General features: G+C 42.4%; 2 protein-coding genes across 7 annotated transcripts in view; one reads left to right on the top strand and one right to left on the bottom strand.

The window, feature by feature from the left end:
• The window catches only part of UGGT2 (UDP-glucose glycoprotein glucosyltransferase 2), a 413,106-nt gene extending 399,095 nt beyond the window's left edge, over positions 1–14,011 (bottom strand). Inside the window, exons 1-3 of one of the 4 annotated variants that reach the window (XM_039499666.1) lie at positions 13,500–13,684; positions 2,355–2,509; positions 176–271 (exon numbers count right to left, since the gene is read on the bottom strand). The gene's annotated coding sequence lies outside the window, so the exon portion shown is untranslated. The other 3 variants (XM_039499669.1, XM_039499672.1, XM_039499662.1) reach the window with 3 other exon arrangements.
• Positions 13,666–21,574, top strand: part of HS6ST3 (heparan sulfate 6-O-sulfotransferase 3) — a 517,000-nt gene continuing 509,091 nt past the window's right edge. For 2 of the 3 annotated variants that reach the window (XR_005588097.1, XR_005588096.1), the window contains exon 1: positions 14,711–14,844. Coding sequence is in view for 1 of the 3 variants with exons in the window: in XM_039499712.1 (XP_039355646.1) it covers positions 14,561–14,844 (284 nt within the window). In the remaining 2 variants the exon portion in view is untranslated. Of the gene's footprint in view, positions 14,845–21,574 lie in introns of all 3 variants that reach the window. The other variant, XM_039499712.1, reaches the window with a different exon arrangement.

The raw sequence follows: 21,574 nt of genomic DNA on the forward strand, positions 1-21,574 counted from the left end.
TGTATATAAGTCTTTTTTCCTAATTTAAAACAAAATCATCACAATTATGGCATTGAGGCTATTAATGCTATACTAAACTTGCCTTTTAATGAACATAAAGCTGTTCTGTGGTTACATTTCAGTCTTAAAACATGTAGAATATAGTTAAGTTAATTCAAAATAACCTACTTCTTACCTTAGAACAGCTATTATATTAGTTTCGTTCTGGTCTTTAGGGCTGAGAAATCTTTGATGATGTCACTGAAATGCAGCTGACGAAGCAAGTCACACACTGTTGATATTAGAGTCAAATTATTCAGTCTCATCTGATCCATGCTTGACCTCAGCTTGTTTTTTATTAACGCCAGTTTTGCAAACGATTGTTCCCCTCCAGCGTTAGTAACTGGCAGTGTCAAAAAAAATCCGTAAGGAATGTCTACATTGGGAAACAGACTGCAGACTCAGTTGTCTTAAAACGTGAAGTAGTGTCTTTACCATTTTGTTTTCCTCGTTTTTTGTGAACTCCCTAAATTGAACTAGTTTATATGCAAAATCCTCTTGTAAGTCAGTAATATTTGTTTTGTAGTTTAAGAGCTGAATTATATAGTTCCGATACAGAAAATAGATGAAGATTGTTCATAAATCTGAAGTAGCCGCATACCTCTTCTTTTACTTCATACTTGCGATGCAACTCTTCAACAATAACATTGAAAACCTCCACACAAAATTTCTCTTGGCCTGACAACTTACAGTCCGGCTCCCCAGACTCATCCTGTTTTTTTATGCTTCAGTTCACAGTGCTTTTCCAATTTATACTGTTGAGAAACTCAAGGTGTCATTTGTTTAGTGGTAGTTTCAAAGCTGTCAAACTGAACTTATAGACCAGCCACAAAGTCATGTAAAGAGACCAACTTTACAGCATTAGGCAAGTCAAGGTCAACAGCCTGAAGTGCAGTGCTTGTTGCTTGAAATCTCTGCAGAACTGTTCCAGAGGTTGAAAAGAAAAGCAATTTCCATCTTGCCCATTTTCATGAACAGTGATCGAGCATCGTTATGCGTATTTGAGTTCTGATTTGGATCATCGGCTGGTTTTCAGAGAGAGATTCCTGAATATTTTCATAATTCAGCCCTAGTGCTTTTGTAGCCCGGTCATGTACATACCACGTTGTATCTGAAAGAGCTTTCAGTGTCTCGATTGGCTTATTGTCATTTGGCTCCAATCCTGCCGTAACAATTTGCCAGTGAGTGGCTGATTTCAAGAAGAAATTAAAAAGTGACTAAACAAAGGAAAAAAACATGTTTGCCTCCAAGCAGCAGTTTACGCTCATAACGTCAATGAAATTCAGAGTGTGAGCTGTGCAAAGTAACCACTCTACTAAAGGGTTTATCTCCCGAATTCGTGATTGACATAGCAAAAAGTTCTGCAATGTCCATCTTCTGCAAAATTGAATTACAAAAAGTGATTCTCCAATATGACTCGTTATTGCGAGAAATTTAAGAAAACACTCTTGAATCTGTCCCTCTTGCAACACACAGCGGACAATGAACATAAGTTGATCTATGTGGGATATGTCAGGAGTGGAATCTACAATAATTGAAAAGTACTTTGCAATCTGCAACTGACCGTTTATTTCTGAAAGCACCCTTTGTCCCATTAAAGTTATAAATTCCTCACAAATCACTGAAGAAAGGTACGAAGGCTTTCCTTTACCAGTGTTCCCATATTTTTTAATATGTTCATTTAAAAAAAGGATCAAACTGATTCAATAATTCCAAGGTGCCCAAGTAATTTCCGTTGTTGGGGGATCCAACAGTTTCAATATCTCCTCTGAAAGAAAGTTCTCGCTCTGCCAGAAACTTAACAACTGCAACAGCCGATCTGAGGACCTCTTTCCAATAAGCAAGTCAGTTTCAAACTGTTTTTTTTCAGTTCTGAGTCAATTTGCCCTTTGGCTTGTGTCCGATAAATCCAGGTAAGCATTGCATTTCTGTGACAAGTGTTGCTCTTGTGCTCAACAACACAAACTGCATCATGTTTCCAGTCATTAAAGCCACAACCACTAAATGCCCTTGTATCAGAGGACAAATCTCCAAACAATCACACACAAAACAAAAAAACCAGACCCTGTCGATGAAGAACACAGAAGCCACCCACGAGGTACAGATTCCCCATTTTGAAGAGTACGTGTGAAGAGGGTTTTCGATAAATACTGTTTTTGATGTTTGTATTGTTTTTCAGATGCTGAAAAATCAAAAATGTTTGCTTTGACATAGCGTTGGCCCTTTTGTGATCTAATAAGATTGGACCGTTTCATTTACTAGGCCCCAGCATGCTGCATCAGTGTTATATGGGTCAAAGTTAACTGCATTTTTACCTTCATCACATGCAGCTATTTCAGTCTCGTCCGAAAGTGGCTGACTGACTGTGTCTGGACTGTCTGTGGCTGCTGTCATTCCCTTGCGCGGATTTGTGACGCTCATTGACTTATTTTCCAAATCACTAATATCTGGTGCATTTGTTGGTGGTTTACTGAAATAAACAAAATACCAAAGTTGATAGGCTAACAACTATTCCTCACAAATCATTTTTAACTTCTGCACTTTCCTCTTTTGAGCTCCGCTGTCATATTTTCTAGGTGGACTATCATCTGACATTTTTTATAAAACCCCTGCACAGGCGCACAGATCCAAGCTATAAGAAATGGCATGTGATTGGATTTTGTCCCTTGATAATTATAATCAGGAAGTTGTTTTAATAAGATATGTTTGTAAAATAGATTTATTCTACCCCAAACCATAGATCGTACATTTTTTATATATATTTTTTCATTGTATGTAATTATGGATTTATTTTTGCAGGGCCCCCCTTAGCCTGAGGCCCTGAGCTGTAGCCCCTAAAGTCCCCATGTTAATCCAGACCTGCCTGAACTGTGTCTTCTGTTGTCAGTTGGCATGCGTGCGTGTGTGTGTTTTTTCTCTCCATATACTGTCCCTGCCCTATGCAGATAGCTAGTTCAGCAGACCTCAGTAGTACTGCACAGAAAGACCACAGGCTCAGTTCGGCAGCAAAAAGGCTCGTCCAGGTTGATTGTCTACAAAGCACGTTATCAGCATTCCCTACACTGCAAAGGTATGCTGCATGTATGGTCATGACAATGGTACCAGCACATTCAATGTAAAGTTGTTCCCTAAACCAGTACAAAGAATCAAGAAGTGGTACCTCGATATTTATGGGGTGAAACAAACAATTTACATGCCACCTTATGTGTTATGTGACATCTGTTTGTAACCTCTTTGTACCTTGCTCCTGATGTCTCTGAAAAAGCAACCCTATTAATCACTTATGTCAAACCATCTTGTGCTAGGTTGAGGTGTACCTGTGTTAGCCTTCTGGAATGTGTTTGCATGAATATCCAGTGCCTAATACTTCTTAGGACTTGCCAGTGTTTTAGCAGCACTAGCAGTACCATTGCCAAGTTCGTGTACCAAAGCATGAAAGCTGTAAGCATCTGCTTTAATACATCTTGACTTTGATTCAGAGTCTGTGGTTCAGACCTTAGGTCTTGCACCAGGCCCAGTGCTGCCGCTGCGCACGCACACGCACACCTTCCATCACTCCATAATTAAAACTGAATCCTTTTCTCACTCTCCAACTTTTAATATAATAATAAGCCCAGACTTCACCTCCACTGGGAAGCTGGCATGCAAGACCCTGATATATGCTACCAGTCAAAAGAGGGGTGATGCTGTTGTCAGAAATGGGACACTGATATTGGAAGAAGGGACAATATTACTTCTCCTTCTGTGCAGCCCTTTACTGTTCTCTCCTAGTCTTAGCATCTGCCACATCAATCTACCTACCTTGCACACTACTATCTACCTACCCCACACCCCCAATTCAACTATACCCCCTTCACCAATTGACTCCATTCACCTTTGCAGACAACCCCAATCACTCCCCATCCCAGCTCAGAACCTCCCCAAGTCCCCTTAGCTCCCTCCAACCCAACCCCTATCTGATCAAAGGAGGGATGTAAATACCATTTAAAAAGTTATATTTTTAACCATTTTAAATGTTTTTCATTTAAACAGTTTACCGGCTGGGGCTGGGGCAGGGCGGCATGCCTGGGGCCACTCCGGCCCGTGTGGGGCCAGCCAGCCAGCCCAGGGGTTAATGGTTAAGGTGGGTTAACTGGTAAGACTAATGCTTACGGTTAACTGGTTAACATTTTACATCCTTAGATCAAACCTCTCCTCTTTGCACACATATCCCACCAACCTGAGAATCCCTCTCTTCGTAACAAATCTTTTCACAACTAGGATCCACCCCACTCAGCTTGGAACCTTCTCCTACCTGATGCTCCTAAGCTTAGAACAAACACACACATGTAGACACAACTCACCGGACTTATAAAACCCATCATCACCCTTTTACATGAGAACTACCTGGCTCAGAAACCCTGTTTTATATTATATATAAATAAAACAAACAACTAGAAAAAAACCTGCAACTACAATAGAGAACTCCCTCAAATAAGTTGCAAAGAATCCTGTGGCATCTTTGCTGCTTCTACAGAACCAGACTAACACGGCTCCCCCTCTGATACTCAAATAAGTTATACACCTCTACCCCAATATAATGTGACCCAATATAACATGAATTTGGATATAACACAGTAAAGCAGTGCTCCGGGGCGGGCGGAGCGGGGCAGGGCTGCGCATTCCAGCGGATCAAAGCAAGTTTGATATAACGTGGTTTCACCTATAACGCGGTAAGATTTTTGGCTCCCAAGGACAGCATTATATCCGGGTAGAGGTGTATTACTGTCGTTCATAATTTGTGGAATTCTTACTTGTATCTGGGTCTGGAAAAACAGAAGCAGAGGAAGCACAGAGCATGTGCCTCTGTTCTGGAATAACTCCACAGAAGGCAGTATTACCTACTCTGCTTTCTTTCTATACTGGCAGCTTATGTGCTGCAGAGATTCCAGGGGATGGAGGCTGCAAAGAGTATGTGCAGACAACCATATAGTTTTCCTGTGTGGTGCAGGATTTTAATAGACCCACATTAACCTGTTACTCCTGGGGGAATGATGCACCAAAAAAATAAAAAAAAATCTGTGCACAATATTTTAAAATTCTGCAAAACTCTGTATATTTGTCAAAATAACACACTATAATTATCTAACAATATAGACAACAAAAAAGATTCACTAAATATTTTTTGACAAAGATTCCTTACAGAACTTTAAGTAATAATTCATATAAACTACAATACAGAAATGTATTTCTCACACCTCTCAGAAGCAGTGCAAAGGTGTGGGGGAGTCAGGGGTAATGGAGGAGCTGAGGGAGAAGGAAGCAATTGCTAGAAAGAAGTGAACCTGGGAGTGAACCTGGAGGGTTGTTGGATGTGGGTGGGAGAAGTATTGAATGTTTTGGTGTTTTTTTTTTTGGGGGGGGGGGGGGGGAGGGATTGTTAAGGAGTTTGGGAGCTTCCCCCATGCAGACCTTGCTGATCCCTAGACACATCAGCCCCATCTCCATTTGTCCCTTCCCCCCCACTCCTATTCAGCTCCTAGCTCAATGCTGTCCCCCACAGTCTGCTTCCCTCACTAGCACTTCTGAACCCATCTATGTGACCACCCAGCCCCATGTGCCCCACTCTGTCTGTCCACCCCATATGCTGTGTATCCTCATCTGGCCCCAAGGGCAACGCACTGTGAGGAAGACAGCTACTGCCCCTACCTCTCTGCGGCTGGCTATTCTGGGCCTGAGCCTACTGCCCTGTCTTCTGGCACCGCAGCAGCACCTCTTGGGCAAAAGGTATAATTTCAGCCCTCCCCCATTTTCTGCAGGGGATAAAAATTCTGTGGGGCAGATGAATTTGGCGCATGTGAAGTGGCACAGTATTCCTCCAGGAGTAACCGGTATTCCCTGCTCTGTGCCTCCTCCCTGCAGTCTATGTTTGGGCTGTAGGGAGCATGCTCTGCTAGCCCCCGAGAGGTTTGCATTCCATGCTTTTGTGTCTCCTCCCTCTGCTACCTACAGTCTGTGTGCTGCAAGGCTAGAACTCCTCAGTGGCAATCAGGTATCTTACAGCCTTTGATGGGGTTGCTTTAGCGCCTAAGAGTCCCTACGCAGCAGATGGTACTATTACAGTTGTGATGTTATTGGTGTGTTTGGCTCCCTCAGCCCCCGTCAGCCACCCTTGCTCTGCAAACACGAACAACACTGGGGTCTTTCCTATGTGGGCTCCACAGGTAGAGGTCTTGCTCAGTACCTAATAGAGCCTAGAGCTGTATCCTCTCCTCTTCAGATACCCCACAGTGCTGAGAGCAGGGGAACAATGTGAGCCACCCCACGTACAGATTCTTAGGCAGCCCTCTGTGAATACAGGGACTGAGTGGGATGGTGTCACGTGACAAAAGAGCCCCATTCTACATGATACAAGGGAGATCTTCCTATAAAAGGTCCCATTTATACATGGACCTGAGAATAGTCTAGCTCAAAAATATCCAGAATATACTTGTTTCTTAATAAATGTAACTCAAAAAAATGTAACAATGCCTATCTGTGGGTGCAATTTATGGATTTAAACAAAAAAACTGATTTGTTTAAGTTAATGATAGGTTTCACTTGTGCTATGACAGCATCTTGCATAAGCTATGAATATTCAAAGCAGAATATAGCAGATTATTCTTCTGAAGGGAGAAATGAACATACTCCTGGGGGAATTCTGCACCAAAAAAATTCTGCACACAATATTATAAAATTCTGCAAAATTCTACATATTTTATTTGTCAAAAATAATCATACCAGTTTCAATTTTGTTAATTTATTTCAAAATATCTGTCCACAAGTATGTCTGTAACAATACAGACCAAAAAAAGATTCTAGTATTTTTTTTTTGACAAATAGATTCCTTATTAGGCATATTAATACAGAACTTTAAGTAATTCATTTAAATTACAATACAGAACTGTATTTCTCGCACCCCTCAGAAGCAGTGCAAAGGCTTGTGGGAGTCAGGGGTAATGGAGGAACTAAGGGAGAAGGAAGGAAGCTGGAGTAAACCTGGATGGTTGTTGGGTGTGGGTGAGACAAGCATGGAAGAGGATTTTTTGGGAGGGAGGGGGGGATAGTTGGGGAGCCTCCCCCATACAGACCTCGGCTGACCTCAAGTTTCTCCCATTCAGTCAGGCACATCTTCCCCCTGTCCCTGCGCCCCACAAGCCATGGATCTCTGCAGCCTCCTCCCCCATTTCCCATCCCCTGTCCCCATGTGGCCTTTCACCCCCCACTCCCTTCACCTCCTAGCTCAATGCTATCATCACACTAGCTCCTGAGCACATGCCCCCATCTGTCCCCTCCACTAGCCATTCTCAACCCCAGTCTGTGATCCTTCCCTCCCCCAGCAACCCCATGTGCCCCACCCTGTCTGTCCTAACCTGGCTCCACTGGTAGGGTGCTGTGATGAACTTCTACCCCCAAGGGGAATTCTGCACCACCTACAGAATCCCCCTCCCCCCCAAGAAAATACATTCTGCCTCAGATGTGCTGCAGTTCCACCTTTTAGCCACCAGAGGTCACAGTGGCATCAGAACAGCCAGCTGCATTCATTCTGCTGGCTGTTCTGGCAACACAGTGGCCCCTGGTGGGCAAAAGGCAAAACTGCAGCACTTGTTGGGCAGAATGTATTTTCTGCAGAAAAAAAATCTGCAGGACACATGACTTCTGCATATGCCCAGTGGCGCAGAATTCCCCCAGGAGTAGAAAAAGAAGCAATGTGTAGGGTAGCAAATAATAAGTTGCAGAGGTCACTGAATATAAAGGCATATATGAAAAATAAGATTAATTTGGGAGCATAAAATGACAGAAAATTAGCAGAGATTTAAAAATAAACGGCCAAGAGATACGCATTTCAAACTCAATTACATCTTGATAATTAAAGAACACTATATTAATTCAAATCTACTGCAGTTGGGTCAATTTTGGACATCATTGTGACTAAGACAATGTTTCCATACATTTCCATTCTCTGATTAAAGGAGACAAGAAAGAAATTTACATTTGTAATGAAATTAGTTACATAAAACAAAAGTATGGCAAGCACTTGAGAGTGGAAATTAATATATGTAATATGACTTGTAAGTTCTTTACAACAAAGTTGGGCAACAAGAGCAGATTTTATAATGCAGTTACTTATAAAGGAACAATACAATATGACATTGAAATGGGACTTTCAGTAAGGACAAACATTGCAAATTAATATGATCCAAAAATAAGAAGGTTTATACTAGAAGTATGGAAACAATTAATCCCATAGAGATGACCAAAATTAGCATAGGTGTACAGATTTAGCTATTGAGATTTTTCAGTTTGTATGTTTGTGACAAATAAAAGAAGTGGGATTTATACAATTAAAAGTTGGTTTATTGAAACTCAGAACTGGCTAAAAGCATTGAAACTGCTCATAAAGAACAATTTAAAGAAACCAATGTGAGATATACTTCACTTTAATTATCAGAGCTAACAGAAGTACACCTAGTCAAATAAGTATGATTACCAAATCAATTATCAAATTTTTGTGTGTCTTCTTCACAGTATCCTTTGTTTACTAACACACTTTGTACAATTGTTGATTTTGGCATTGATACTATGTCTCAAATGCCCACACTTCAGATGTCTCTGACTAACAAATATTACAGTTAATACTGGGATAGCCTTCTTCTCTGAGGTCTGAAGTTTTTGATCTGGGCTAGAAGAACATTTTGGCCTCTCAAAGGCATTTAAGCACCATTGAAATATGTTAGTCCCACTTCAGACCTCAGAAGGAAGGATTACAAATAGAACTTAAGATCCACTGATCTCTTTTAGGGAGTGCTTGTAACATTGTTGGGATCTAATTCAGAGGTCTTCAAGCAGTTCAATAAGATATTCTTGGTATGTTCTATTCCCCACAGCATTACCATGTAATACAGAATTCCTTTATTTGATAAAAAATACAATGCATTCCTGTCTCCTGTTTTTACCTCAAAATAAGTGTTCACACTGGAATTTCAATGGGAGTTAGGTATCTAAATATCTGAGGATCTACGCCTTCCTGTTTGTGGAAGGACAGGGGAACTAGACTTTGATACAGTTCACATCTGTCTTTCAGCTCAGACATGATCTCCTGGACACATGATTTGCAATCAACAAAATCAGTAGAAAAACAGAATTTAATTTAATTTTACCAGAAAGTGGTCATTTCATAACAAAGTGTAGATAGATTTGGATTTATACAGGCATCTTGTGATATGTTCCTGTCAGATCTTTCAAAATTTACTCTGAAGGCAAAGTAGAATGTTTTTGAAAAAAAAATGAAGAAAATGTTTGAGTGATAAGTCATTAAAATTATGCTAACTAAAAGATTTGGCGTTTGTTTAATATTTTGTCACCTTTTCTGCAATAGCTGAACCTAGTTTGTTACTACTGCTTCAAACTTTCCATATAGTTATATCTCCTGGAAAACTATGAGCAGGCTACATTTGAAGGAAAATAGGATGGTAATGAGGCAAATTTATTAATGTTTTTAAGGATCATTTTGGGCCCAATCCCATTCCTGCTGATTTCAATGAGCATTATGGGCCCTATGGTTTTCCTACTGATGTCAATCAGGATTTATAGAGTGCCTTCAATGACAGAAGGATTTTGAACTATTGGCCTGACTCTAAAACAGGCGCAAGCAAATGTTTTGGCCTGAGGGCCACATCGGGTTTCCAAAATTGTATGGAGGGCCAGTTAGCAGAGACTGTCTTCCCAAACAGCCAGGTGTGGCCCAGCCCCGCCCCCTATCCAACCCCTCCTGCTTCTCGCCCCCTGACGGCCCCTCCAGGACTCCTGCTCCATCCACCCCCCCTTCTCCCTGTCCCCAGACCACCCCCATAACCCTGCCCCTAACTGCCTCCTGCTGCCCCATCCAAACCCCTCTCCTTCCTGACTGCCCCCCCCGGACTCCTACCCCCATTCAACCCCCCCGTTCCCTGGCCTCTGACAGCCCCGACCTCTATCCACACTCCCACCCCCTGACCACCGCCCCAAACTCCCCTGCCCTCTATCCAACCCCCCCTGCTCTGTGACCCCTTACTGTGCTTCCTGGGGCACCGGTGGCTGGCAGTGCTACAGCCGCGCCCCCCAGAGCACCAGGACAGGCAGCCGTGCTGCCCGGCTGGAGCCAGCCATGTCACCACACAACACAGAACACCGGGTCAGGCCCCGGCTCTGCAGCTGCACTGCCCCAGGAACTCGCAGCCCAGACACCCAGAGCGTTGTGCTGGTGGCAGAGCGAGCTGAGGCTATGGGGTAAGGGGAAGAGCAGGAGAGGGGCCGGGAGCGAGTCTCCCAGGCCAGGAGCTGGGCAGGAGGGTCCCGCGGGCCGGATGTGGCCTGTGGGCCATAGTTTGCCCACCTCCGCTCTACAAGCTCTTGCACCTAATGTAGTGATTTGTACCTGTGGAAAGGGGATGGAAAAGGCTACCAAATAAATAATAGCATTTTACAGTGCCTTAGCACAAGTATAACTGACTATACAAGGTGAATTTGGCCCTATGCATATGTATGAACCAGGCTCTACTGAGTCATTACATCTTTAAAAGAACACAAGGGGCTATCTACAGTTGCCATTAACAGGAATCTTATAGAGATCTGGTAGAGGCCTGTGTTTTTGAGTTGCATGACCAGGATTTCTAGAAGTGGCTTTACAGAAGTATGTTGCTAGTTCCAGAGAGGTGGTAGCTTGTCAACAGTTATAATTGCAACCCAGGCCCCATCATGAGGCTTTCATCTCCCTTGTAAATCCCCTCCAAAGTGAAAAATGCTAATGTTTATTTTGCAAGCCTCAATATCTCCTCACACCAATACCATTAAGTACATATAAGAAACAAATATTTCTAGCTAATTGGACATTTTACACTGGTACAAGCATTAATAATTCCCACTTTTTCAACTATTTATAGTATATGCGGGTGTAGTCTCTATCAAGGCTCTACAATCACTGACACACACAGTGTTAATCTCAAACTTTCTATTTTATATTGGTATTGAAAGAAAATGTTTAAAGATATTGGGTTTCTTATCAAAATATATTCTATCACAATAATGAATAAAAGTAAACAAACATCTTACCTATTTTAGTCTGTTTTGCTAAGTCTAACTTATGCTAGCTTTTCCATAAATATAACTTCATAATTATTTTGAGTGTAGTTGTAGCTGTGTCTGTCCCAGGATATTAGAGAGACAAGATGGATGAGGTAATCTCTTTTCTTCAGACGTTGGTCCAATCAACTTGTCTTTATTACCAAAAGGTCTTTCCCAGACCTGAAGAAGAGCACTGTGTGGGTCAAAAGCTTGTCTCTCTCACCAATAGAAGTTGGTTCAATAAAAGATATTTCCTCCTGCATATTGTGTCTCTATTTATTTTGAAAAACAGTCATAAAACACTCTGCAATTTTGCTTTTTCCACTTACTAGTGTAAGCAGAGTCTGAATGAGCTCTCCCCTGACATCTAGTGCTGAGCTGTGGAAAAGGACTTCAGGAACAGACAGCATTCCCATCCTGTTCTACAAACACAGGACACATAATACACCAGATGCCAACATGCCCCCTTTTTGGAGTTTGACTTTATTATAAGAGAAAAACACCCCAAAGCATTAGTCCAGTATTCTCTACACTCCAAGTTTTCCATAAGCTCAACTCAGTCTCCCACTAGAACTTTTCTGCTCAGAGAGGCACTCAGATCTCTCTTATATCCAGATAGATGGAGAATCACCTTCCTCATGGCATCAGTAGTACTCACTTCAACTTTGCACAGTCTGATTAACTAACAGATGTGTTGCTTTATAAAGGGACAATACAGTATAACATTGAAAGGGGAGGTTCAGTAGGGACAAACACTGCAAATTAATATGACCCCAAAATAAGAAAGGTTTATACTAGAAATCATAGGCTTCTAGTTGTCACCTACCACTCCACACTGGAACCCATATGAGATATCATCAAACAATTACAACCCATACTCAGTGTGGACCACATTCTGAAAGATTTTTTCCAGATCCCCATCTTCTGACTGTCAAACAACCCCCCCTCCAACGTCACCAAGCTCATCTTCAGAAACAACCAGACGAAGACTCAACAAATCAAAGCAACACCAGACCCTGCCATACCAGATGCAAAACCAGCAGATACACTGCTACAATTATCAGTACCTCCACAACACACCTTTTAAAATCTATGAGTCTTACACCACATGTTGTCATAGGCATGTGTACCTCATCCAATACACTAAATGCCCCAACAACAACATAGGTGAAACAAGAAAATCATTACGCTCTTGAATGAACTCTCACAGAAAAATGATAAAAGACAAAAACACTGTATCAACCACGGGTAAACACTTTTCACAGAACAGTCACTCCATATCTGACCTCTCAGTCCTTATCTTCAAAGGAACCTAAACAACACTTTAAAAAAATGAGCCTCAGAGCTTAAATGTATAACTTTGCTAGACACTAAAAATCATGGTTTTAATAACAACACTGAATTTATGCTGTATTACAACAATTTATAACCCCCTAACTCCCCCTTTTCATCCTATGCCTTCAAAGGTGTTAAGAGGCACTCCATTTTGAATAGTCTCTTACTACACATATTAACTACTTATGCTAAATAATCTGTCCCACCTTGTATTTAGTTATGACACTCTGAGTAACTTTCCCAGACCTGAGGGAGAGCTCTGTGTAGCTCAAAAGCTTGTCTTTTTCACCAACAGAAGTTGATCTAATAAAAGATATTAGATCAACCACCTTGTCTTTCCAGATCTCATATGGCAGCTGGTTTCTTATTTGAAAGAAAAAAAAAAGTGCCTTGCTCAAGTGGCATTCTTGTGCCGATTGATACATTCTTGAAATTTCTGAATGACTGTGACTTGCAGTTAAGAGTTTCTTTCATGGTCTCACTGGCATCTGCTGTAGTTCTCTAATGTCTCTGTCAAATGTAGCTGGGTAGAATATTAAACTTTTTAAAATTTTCAATATCACTTGTCCCAAGACTACTTGGAAGTGGGCTCTGCCAGGTTTCCTTCCAGACTGAAGGATTCAAGTTGTTCAATTTTTACCAATTGTTTTAATTTACTCCTGACACCACCACCACATTAGTGGGCGACACACGGGAGTCTAAAAGATTTAAGTTTATTCCCTGGTCTCAAGTTTCAAACCTTGTTCCAAAGGGCTAAGATCCCCACCCTACATCACAGTATTACTAACGCTTGCAATTTTATCATAAGTCTAGTAATATTTGGTGTTTTTCTTAATATTCCAGCTCCTGATGTCAGATTGTATAAGCAGCCCCCGTTGCACTTAAAAAGTCTCTAACTCTCGGGGTTTTAGGAAAAAACGTGAAGGTTGGGGGGGGGGTGGAGAAGAGAATAACTCAAACAAATACCTCCCCTGCCCAAATATATTATATATACACACACACACCAATCTCATGTTGTGGGACGCTGGGGTTCCGGATACAATGCTAACACCCACTGACCGTCAGACATCGCTCTGCTCTGGGCGCCTGGCGGTGCAGAGACTTGGCACCACAGATTGCGGTGACGAAGCCGCTACCGCGCTATTGCGTGTACCACATGCTGCCCACTATTGCCACTCCCGCAGTAACAGCTCACCTGCCCAGGCAGCAGTGACACGCGGAAGAGCAGCTTCTCCTCTTTTATTGGCTGTCGCCCGTCCCTTCCTCCCGTATTTCATTGGCTGGTGCCGCAGCCCCTCGCAAAAGCCATTGGTCTCTGTCTGGTACCTGCAGGGATGGAGAACGCCCTCTTTTTCGCTGCCGGCTCCCATTGGTTGGTGAGCCGGCGCGCTGGCCGCTACCATTGGCTGTTCCTGGAGCCGCCTGGCAGGGATTGGCGGGCGGGCGCCGCGCCCCGCCCCGCGGACGGGGTGTTTGGGTTGGCAAGGCGCTGGAGGAGCCGAGGCGTGAGGTCGTGCTGCCGCCTGACAGTTATTCAGTTGGGTTGCGGTAGCCTCGTGCCGTGGCAGCGCGCGCGCGCCTCCTTCGGGCTGCCGAAGCCCCAGCGCTGCCGTCGCCAGGCGCCGCTTCAGCAGCGTCCGCGCCCCGCTGCCGCTTGGGCGCCTGAGCGGCAACCAGGGGAGGTGCCGCCGCGACCATGCCGGTGCCCGGGCTGGGGAGGGAGCCAACGGGAGCGGCCGCCCTGCCAGAGCCGAGCAGCGCCCGCCGGGACAGGCGCCTGCCCCGCGCCTGAGCCCGCGCCCGGAGCCCGCACCATGGACGAGCGGCTCCACAAGTGGCTCCTGCCGCCGCTGCTGACGCTGCTCTTCGTGCTCATCATGTACCAGTACGTGTCCCCGTCCTGCCCCGGCGCCGCCTGCCCGCGCCGCCGCCCGCCGCGCACCGCGGGGCCCCGGCCCGGGCCGCCCAGCAGCCGCACCAGGAGGGGGCGGCGGCGGCGCTGCCGCGGCTGGTGCCCAAGTTCCCGTTCGCGCGGGCCGAGCTGTGCCGCCGGGTGCAGTTCGACATGCGGGGCCGCGACGTGATCGTCTTCCTGCACATCCAGAAAACGGGCGGCACCACCTTCGGGCGGCACCTGGTGCGCAACATCCGCCTGGAGCAGCCCTGCTACTGCCGCGCCGGCCAGAAGAAATGCACCTGCCACCGGCCCGGGGGGGACAAGGACACCTGGCTCTTCTCCCGCTTCTCCACCGGCTGGAGCTGCGGGCTGCACGCCGACTGGACCGAGCTCACCAGCTGCGTGCCCGCCGCCATGGAGCGCAGGGGCTGCCCCGGCAACCGCACCCTCAGGTCAGTGCCTGCCCCGCGGGGAGGGAGGGCTGCTGGGCCCCGCGCTCCGGAGGGGATGCCGGCAGATGTCCGGGAAAGGCGGCGGCACCGGCTGCTGCCCTTGGAGGATGGTCCTGGGGAGGGCAGCACTTAGGGTGACCAGACAGCAAAGTGTGAAAAATCGGAACGGGGTTGGGGGTAATAGGAGCCTATATAAGAAAAAGACCCAAAAGTCGGGACTGTCTCTCTAAAATCGGGACATCTGGTCATCCTGGCAGCGCTGGGGGTATGGAGGGTGACAGTCCACCCCCTTCCGCAGTGCTACAGACAGACACAGAGGTGAGCTGCCCACCTGCATGGAGCCGTGGCACTCAGCCCCTTGCTGCCGCGGACTCCCACACTACAGAGCTTTGTTGCTGTCTAGGCATTTTTCTATCCAGCCCAGGCTCTCCTCTAGCCTAAATTCAGTCCTTTCTTCAACCACTGGCTAGCTCTATTTATTCTGAGCAGAAGGACCCCTTGCAATGTACCTGGTTCTTTAGCAATCACCCTTATAAATATCTTTCTAAATAAAAGGCCTGATCCATATTGTTAAAAGCCCCTTTGAAAAACAAAAATTGAGCTCTAAAAGTTAATTTGCATTATTTCATGTATGTTCATTTATTTTTTGCATTTCACTTTAGTCAGTTTCATTTGCTTACTCTGATGAACTAGTAATCTTTGGATTGCACAATAGAATATTTAAGTCCAAATATAAGGACTTTTGGTGGGAGGGTAGGCCTCTATTTTTCTCTGTCTCAATAACATAACTGTTGGCATGGGTGTCTGAATTTCTGAGACAGCTTTTCAGCAACTCAGCATCTAAGGGATTCTCATAAATTTGGATCAGTTTATTCAGTTATTCACATTCTTGTCTACATGGAAGAAAGGTAATGAAACCTAAAAGTTTACCCCCAAAAAAAGTATCTACAGGCATATGCTTCATACTTTTAATCAGTGTTAGAGTGCATACTTTGGTAAAGTCATTAGACTTCTGTATTTTAGGGTTGTGTATCACCAAAAATATAACCCCAGATATGGTTTGCTGTGTGTGTAGATATGCTTGTATTTATGATCTCTTATGCTTCATGGCATGTTTTTCTGAGCTTTGTTAATCGTGCTTACAAGCAGGTTGTAAATTTTGAACTTGTCCGAATTTAATGCATTGGAATTAAAGATATCCAGTCAGTTCAAGTGGTTGGTAGCAGATGCTGCTGCTGTTCTCCGGAGCCAGAGAACATGCAAAAGCCACAGTGGCCACAGGGTTCTGAGACTAAATCCTATATTTCACTTTTACCTACCCATCTAATTTCAGTTCCTTTCATGAGACAGTGAATACAGTTTAATTATAAATAAACTCCACTGTCTGGCAACTTTTCAAGAGCTCTTCCCCAGGGCTTTAATTAAAAACTACAAATCAGTTCATATTTGACAAGAAGGTCACAACTTCGGATGCTCTCCTCCAATGCTTATTTTTCCTTATTCACAATGACTTGTAATACAGTACTTCTGTTCTTAAACCTGGATACATTCATTTACTGACAAACTTCCAGTATCAATGGATTGCTTCACTTCTATATTTATTGTGCATATACATATATATTCCTTATACAATTTAAAGATGTGAAAGGAAATAAACTTAATTCCCTTTTGTGACGAGATTACTACACTTAACATCTCTTTGCAGCAATTTGTTTTTCAGCTAGGGCTTGTCTACCCTTGGAAATTTACCAAAATACCTAAATGAGAGAAAGTCACTTCTATTCTAGGAGCAGAGTGTTCAATCAGGCTAATACTGAAATTATTCCACAATAGGTACCCTTGTAAATTTTGAAGTATAAACAAGCCATTAAACTTTTTCTCCTGTTTTTTCTTCCTCCCCCAGTTGCACTGTGTGAAAGAATGTAAGCAGTGGAGATCTCAGCTGAAATCATAGAGTCTATGAGAGTCCACATGCAGTAAACAAAATCAGGATCAAAACCATCATTGCACTTTGCCAGACAAGTTTCCCTAAAGCAATAATTAATATACTCTTAGATTTATGAAGTCTGTAGCCATCCTATTTTGTATTGTGTTCCTGTCAGCTCTTGCAAGAGGAACAAGGTCTCAGCTTGTCAGTACCTAAACAGAAGACCTATAAGGAGCACTTGCATGCCAGAGGAATTAACCTTTGGTAATCTAATAGGCGACACATTTCCTTCTAAGTCAGCATTGAGCCAGTATTTTAGAGGCACTGTAAATGATTGTAAAGCAGAAATATTGAGCGTATGTGGACATTTAAAGTGTTTGCTACAATTGTTTTCAATAAAAGTTTAATAACATCTTTAAATTTAACTCTTTAAATTTAATCTTTAAACACTTGTGATGCCTTGATATGTCTTAAAGGATTTAAACTTTCATCTATTTAGGAAAATATATTCACAATTGGGGCCTAAATTTCTCCCTGTGAGCTAAATCGAAAAAACTCCTTCATTTAACTATTTGGGTGTAGAAATGTAATTGTTACAATAATAGCTCCTTATCTTCTGTTGGAGAGTGGGAAAAGTATTAATTCTTCATTGATAAACCCATTGACTCTAAAACTTGAGATTTTTAAATACAGTACATTTCACATTGTTTCAAAATATTACTTTATATTTTGTGCAGAAGAGGAAAAATTGGTGTGAGGGAGATGAGGTCCCCTGTATATATACACTTAGTTCCCATCTGAAAACATCTGATAAACATGTGCTTATCTTTATTCATGTGAGTAGGCCCCTGGAAGACAAACATCTACCATATATACTTGTTCATAAGCCAAAATTTTAGTAAAAAAGGGGAGCACCAGACAAGGGGGTCGGCTTATGAACAGGTGTAGAGAGGGAGAGGTGAGACACAGCCCCTCCCCTCAACAGAGGGAGCAATGAGACAGCAGAGCCAGAAGGCAAGAGGCGGGGCCAGAGTCTCTCCGCTTCTGGCCACGCTGCTCTCCCCCCAGCTTCCAAAGCAGCTGCAGCTCCAGGGATGACAGGCTGCAGCTCTGCTGCTCAGCTCCGCCCCCCAGAGCAGGCTGTGGCCATGCCGCTGAAGCACGCTGCGGCTGTGCCACCTGGCCCAGCCCGCTGGAACATGCTGCGGCCATGCCACCCGATCTGGCCCGCTGGAGCAGCTCCAGCCAGGTCAGAGACATCCTCCCCTGGCCCTGGAGAGTGTGGGGGTCCTGGGCTAGAGGTGGAGTCATGTGGGGGGTGGTCACAGGGGTTACTCCCCTGACTCCCAGCTTCTCTCCCCCCCAAACAAAAATTCCCTAGCAGTTGCTGTCCCGGGATACTTTGTTTACTTAGGTTTACCTCCATGCCTGCAGATGCTCGAGCTAAACAAACCATCTCGGCCCACCAGTGGCTTATCCTGAAGCCAAAGTTTGCTGACCCCTGAATTATAGGGTCGGCTTATGAACGGGTTATAAAAAATGTCCATTTTTACTTATCCAACTTGGTGGGGTCAACTTATAAACAAACCAGTTTATGATCGAGTACATACGGTAATTTAATCCTCAACATTTGGCTGTTACCTTAGTGGGATTAATTGTGTGAAATGTGAGTAATGGTATGGACATCTATGTTTCCAGGGTGTGGATGTGGTTAATAGAACATTTTGTACAGGTGTGTTTATACAGTTCATACATTTATAAAGATGTTAAACTGTAAATGTTATACTTTGTTTATAAGGGAAGGAGCTAGACTTTGAATAACTTTAGGGACTATCTGAAGTGCTTGTATTAAATTTGCAGCTTCATTAGTGCTCTATCACCATCATAATCCTAATTATATAGATAATTAAGGAGAGGGGATATTATTTATATGAAAGTTGTTTGTTAAATATTATCTTGAGTTACATTCTCCTTTCATTTGTTGTGTTTACAATTATTATTTACTAGCCAGAAGCTGAGGGTTAAATTAATTGTTTCAGAAGATTGGGAATGCAAGGTAAAATGGAGTGATAGGATTAAAGATTGTTAATAGGAGATTAAAGTGTATTAAGTTAGACTATTGATAAAGCAACTTTAAAAGATAGAGAAGTGTTAGAAAACAGTTTGAAGAAAAACCATAGCGGTTGTTCAATTGACTGCTACTAGTCATTTAATTAAAGCAAATACAGGAATAATTCACAGAATTATAATATCTGTTTTCTTTTTGGGAAATCATTTGGTCCTTCAGTAATGTTATAGCCCTTACTCAAACTTTTATCTGATCTAATCAATGGATGTAACTGTTCACTGTATCCTGGTAGTATTTGTTGCTTGTATTGTATTACAACCTGTGCCAGGTTAAGATAGGCTGACCAGATAGCAAGTGTGAAAAATAAGGACAGGGAGCGGGGGTGGGTAATAGGAGCCTATATAAGAAAAAGCCCCAAATATCAGGATTATCCCTATAAAATTGGGACATCTGGTCAGCCTAGGTTAAGAGAGAGACAAAGCAAATTTAATAGAGTAAGGCCAGAAGGGTCCATTAAGATAATCTAGTCTGATCTCCATGTTATTCTATTTATTTGAAACTCAGTTTGTAAAGTACCTCAATAAAAGTCTGATCCTGTAAAGTGCTGACTGCCCCCTGCTGTGAGCACCTTTCACTCCCACTGAAGGAGAAATCAAGCCCTAAACCACCTGTCTAGGGACATACACCAAGAGACTTAAATTACATTTTAATCACTGTTTCCAGTATTCAGTTTATGTGAATGGAATTTTTACCTAAACTAAAACGGACGGTAATAGAGGTCATATCTTGGAACAAAGTGAAACATATTAGATATTATACATGACACCTTAAAGCCTCTGGATTTATATTAGGAATTAGACTTCTTCTACATTTACATCTGCTTTATACCATAGGTTAAATTTTATTGTTAAAGTAACCGCTACGTGAATTTGCAGTTTCAGCTCAGAGAAGATCTTTGGCTAAATATCTAGCCAAGGACTTCACTTGAGTTGAGATCAGGAAGATGATGAGAGAGGCCTGATTGTGAATGTTACCAAAGTGTTTGATCCTTTGGGCTATATTAGAATATATCTTTGGTTTAATGAAAAAGATTGTGTAATTTGCTTTTTCTTTTAACATCATGCAGTTAACATAAGCTTCCATCTCAACTCTTTATATGGTAATATACTGAGAAAATAAGATATTTAGAATTTAAACCCTTTCATTAATCTTATATAATATTAGCTATTATTTGCATTATAAAGTTTTACGTTAACATTTACAAACATTTCAAAAGGTGTTTAATTTGAACACCTGTCATATACATTTGAATACGTTTATTTTTATAAGTGATTATGAAGAAAATTATTTGAATCTAGTACCAGTGACTTGATTTTATTTTTTAACATGGTTGTACGGGAATGGTTTAGTAATTAAACCCTTGATGGGCTCTGGAGGGGCCAAAACGGATGTAAAGCAATACCTTAACTGCATTTTTTTAGTTTTCATAAGTGTATTTTTCTCTGTAACATTAACACACTCTTCAGGGAGGTATGGGGAGTTCTTAACCTAGCATTTCCTATATTCCAGAAAAGTATGGGGAGTAGAAGTCACTGTTGTGCAGCCAGTTATAACTCCAATTTAACCTTCATCAGGGTTTGCAGTCTGAAGTTAATGTAAGTCACTTGCTGCCATCAGTGGTACTGGTCAGATTTTCAAAAGCCTACGTGTAGGCTTCTGTTCTTGAAAATGTTGTCAATGTACAAAAGTTTACAATAAATTTAATTCATTGGAATTCTAAATGTTCATTGTAAAAACTGAATCTTTATTTTAAAGTGACAGATTTCATGCCATTGAGAAGTTCTTATTAACAAAAATACAGTTTTCAGCGTCAGTGGCTAAAACACCTACACACATGTTTAGCTCTTAGTGCATAAGTAGACCTGTTGAAATACTTGCTTCGTTGGTTACAGGATCTTCTTTGGTTTAGTATTTTTTTTGCCTAAAGCAGTTTTATAAAGTTTAAATAAAATGCCAAATGAGTAGCAGCATTTTAAAAACAATGTTTACAGGTAATCTTAAATTTTAATCTAAGATTGCAATAGCACAGTTTTTCAAATTTTTAAAAAAACTGATTTAAATAAGAGTGAGGGCATCTTTGTAACAGGTTATTTACATCAGTGACTTAAATTTCTCCACTCTAACCCTGTGTCTCGAAATCCCTTAGAATTTGATCAGAATAATTTAGTTAACTTTATGAATGTGCCATGCCTCATAGTGCTGTGGATTCACAAATAATTCTAATGCAGAAGAACTATGATGCCAGCAGTAATACTGTTATACAGATATACAGCTGCATTATTGTGTATGAGAATGCATATATGCATGTACATGAAGCTGAGTGTATACAAAACACATAACATTAAATATATTCATAAAGTTCTTAAACATTTGGAAATCTCTGTAAATGTGTAGGGAATAAAGTCCTTGTGTACATAGGATGGGGTGAAAACAGGAGGCTTCAGCTTTCTCAAACTGAATAAACATTAGGATGACCAATATCCCAAACCCTGTTGAACAAAATTAATGGTCCATTGCGGGAGGACACAAATATAGTTGGGCACCATCTGTCTGATCTCCCAAAATCACCAATTTAATCCAGCCAGATGGTTCCAGTTGGGAAGGTCCTGAGTGTTAGTCTCCAAGGCTGGATTGCAACTTCCATGATACCTGGGGGAAGAGATACTTGCACTTCC

Source organism: Mauremys reevesii, linkage group 1 (assembly GCF_016161935.1).
Source record: "Mauremys reevesii isolate NIE-2019 linkage group 1, ASM1616193v1, whole genome shotgun sequence".
Lineage (NCBI taxonomy): Eukaryota > Metazoa > Chordata > Testudines > Geoemydidae > Mauremys > Mauremys reevesii.